Raw genomic sequence first — 2865 nt, 5'->3', positions numbered from 1 at the left:
GTTTCTCGTAGAAATCCAAAAATATGGTTACGGAATGACGGACGTACTAAATCAAAAATATAATGCGCATCTAATGTGCCCATATAATCCGCCACCTAATTCCGCATTCACGATTCGCTTTGTGAAAATCTTTCTCAAAGCAAGCGAACGGACTAAAGCCGAATTTCAATTAAAAAAAATGATACGCGTATCGCACAGAAATCAATTGATCTGGTTGGACAAGCTTGATACATTGGTCAATACGTGTCGATACGTAAAAAAGTTGCATTTATTCAAGTTTTTTTTTTGTGGTACACATTTAAACATTAAACAAACAAAGGAGTAATTAAGAATAGTTATCTTTTGATCTCTTCATTGAAACCAAAATAATACTTTATCATACGTTTTATTTCTAAGTGGAAATCCGGTTTAGAGGGTTGTGTGGTCTTGTCGTATGTCTTGCTGCTATGAACACGAAGTGTCATTGATAATCCTAACAATTGAAATGCTTGAACATCTATACCTTTTTAATTTATTTAACGTAAATATTATAAAATAAATATCTTAATAAATTTTATATACAACTTATTTATAACATCTTGTAATTACACATATATAAAATGTATTTTTTACAGAAAAACAAATGTCAAAAAAGATAATTAACGAAGCAAAAGAACTAGAGATTTTTGGGGTTTTTTTTTTGAGATTATAGCTTCTTCTTCGTTGGACCTATTTCTAAGAGCGACATCTTAGCATTTGTATTCTGCTATTTCTGCGAATGAGCACGATTCGTTGCAGCATTCCTCATTCGCATCATCGGTGCCACCCAGAAGTACTTGTCGACGTTTCCGAGATGGATTTAAAAACTGAAGAGCGCCTTTGTGGTTTAACAAATCTATTGCTCGTGGTTTTATTGCTTCTAAACGTAGACAAAAACAACTCATTAAAGTCACATCACGAGAACCTTTCAGTAACTATGCTCATCATTGATCATTACAATTTGATATTTTCTGAAATTAACTTTGTAAATAGTAATATAATATAAAAATTAAATCACCAATTTATATGTGTAAATACATCTCTTTATTTTAAACTCTTTAGAATAACAAATTTAGTAAGATTATTACCTGTTATCGATCTTTTCACCTTCGTGGCCCCAACCGATTTATTAACTTTCCAACGACAGACTGTATGCCAAGCCTTGACAAAGTTTACTCCACACAAATGTACAGTATAGCCATGCTTTACTTCGTTAGTTTTCTCAGCTGTATGTACACTTCCCAGGCTAGTCAGCATACACAATAAGACTGTAGCTATCACAGACATATTTTGGATTGTAGTAGATTACCGTGGTCAGCACGTGTTCTCTGTCACGACGGTTGCGATTTCTTTAAATAACGTGATTTCTGAACCTTCCCCTTTTAGCTATATATTGTAAATCTATATATAGCCTATACGTTTGTTTTCTCAGATGTCTTTCAAAAGTTTTGTGGGAAAGAGAAAAAAAATGTAGTGCTTATTCATTTTATTATGTGGTTTAAGTATTTCAATATCCCCTGACGATAGTCCTCTTATTGTTCTGGTACTTGAAATAACAAAACAGACATTGGTGTAATCTTAGTCATATAAAGCACTGCGTTGTAAACACGATGTGGGGATGTTTTTTAACATTAAGCAATAAAACTATAGCAACACATAATAAACATGGCGGAAATGACTCTTCTTTGAGAGTACAAAGTTATTATGTGTTTACAAACCATAAGTTCTTAAGTAGTATAAAGCCTCCTTTACAGTTCAAATGCATCACATTGCTATATTTGTTTGAATTATTCTCTTGTATTAAGAGGTCTTGACGTCAATGCGTCCACAAGTGAGAACATTTGGGGGCAGATATCAATGTAACCAGAACAGCGTGAGACAACATGTTGTTTGCAACTAGCGAATTTCTTACTTGCAAGAATGTGCTACGTCGTTATTTTAGGATTTAAAATGCAAAAGATAAGATCGAATTTAACACTTTTTGTTTGTTTTCTTAAAAAACACGGTTAGTACGATCCATTTGCAATTTAAATATATAAACAGATTTAGGAAAAACTTTCACTTTTAAAAACAAATACCGTCAATAACTATGGGTGTGCCTATGTGCGCGTCTTAAGTCCACATGTCTTGTCAATTTCACCATAAGACAAGTAGACTTCGCAAAACCAATAGACCAAGAGAAAAAGTAAACCAGTCTCACACGATTCATTTTCGCTATATAACATTGAGCTTTTCACAGAAACTTAGTACGCTATTGACGTTTTTCCTTCCGAGTCATTAACCTGACCTCCATCTGAATTACAATAAAACATGACGTATAATCAATAGGAAAATTTAGCTTATTTAACTGGTACCGTAATGAAATGAAAATTATTTACATTATTTATAGTTATGTATCACGTCAACAGGATATAAAGATTAAAAATAACCAGCCAAGTTCCTTCCTCAGGGTTAGGGAAGATTAATCATCCTTTCCGTAAAGATCTTTATTATTATTGCTGTTTTTATTTCGTATATTAATTCATCTTTTCTTATTTATTTTGCGCTGATAATTTTCTTACGTTCTCCAGCTGACGAAAAAGTTAAACTTAGTTTATGATCAATTTTTGTTGTTGTTGTTTTATTATTATTATTTTAGGAAAATCTTTGTGACGACTGTTTTTATCGTTGTTGATAAAATATAGCGGTTTGTAGACTGTAAAATATTTTACATGTATCAACAAGCAATTCGCTAGTTTAAAGAAATAAAAAGCCTGTTTTAAATTTGTTTTAAATCCAATTTTCAAAGTCTTGCCTTTCACAATAACTTTTAATTTATCTACTAGCTACCATTTTTCTGATCGTTTC

General features: G+C 32.0%; 1 protein-coding gene across 1 annotated transcript; it reads right to left on the bottom strand.

Annotated features, from left to right (window-relative positions):
* Positions 1–467: 467 nt before the first annotated feature.
* LOC130654186 (uncharacterized) lies at positions 468–1487 on the bottom strand. Its single transcript, XM_057456727.1, has 2 exons — positions 1107–1487; positions 468–898 (listed from the first exon to the last, which is right to left on the bottom strand). Exons 1-2 carry the CDS (start codon positions 1303–1305, stop codon positions 729–731), a joined length of 369 nt encoding a protein of 122 aa, XP_057312710.1. The 5' UTR covers positions 1306–1487; the 3' UTR covers positions 468–728.
* Positions 1488–2865: the final 1378 nt, after the last annotated feature.

Source organism: Hydractinia symbiolongicarpus, chromosome 8, assembly GCF_029227915.1.
Source record: "Hydractinia symbiolongicarpus strain clone_291-10 chromosome 8, HSymV2.1, whole genome shotgun sequence".
Classification (NCBI taxonomy): Eukaryota; Metazoa; Cnidaria; class Hydrozoa; order Anthoathecata; family Hydractiniidae; genus Hydractinia; species Hydractinia symbiolongicarpus.
This window is presented reverse-complemented; position numbering and strand designations above follow the sequence as displayed.

Coding starts and splice junctions, on each gene's coding strand:
- LOC130654186 (XM_057456727.1), bottom strand. CDS start 1,305: ATGTCTGTGATAGCTACAGTCTTATTGTGTATGCTGACTAGCCTGGGA. Junction 899..1,106: donor GGTGAAAAGATCGATAACAG/GTAATAATCTTA, acceptor GTCTACGTTTAG/AAGCAATAAAACCACGAGCA.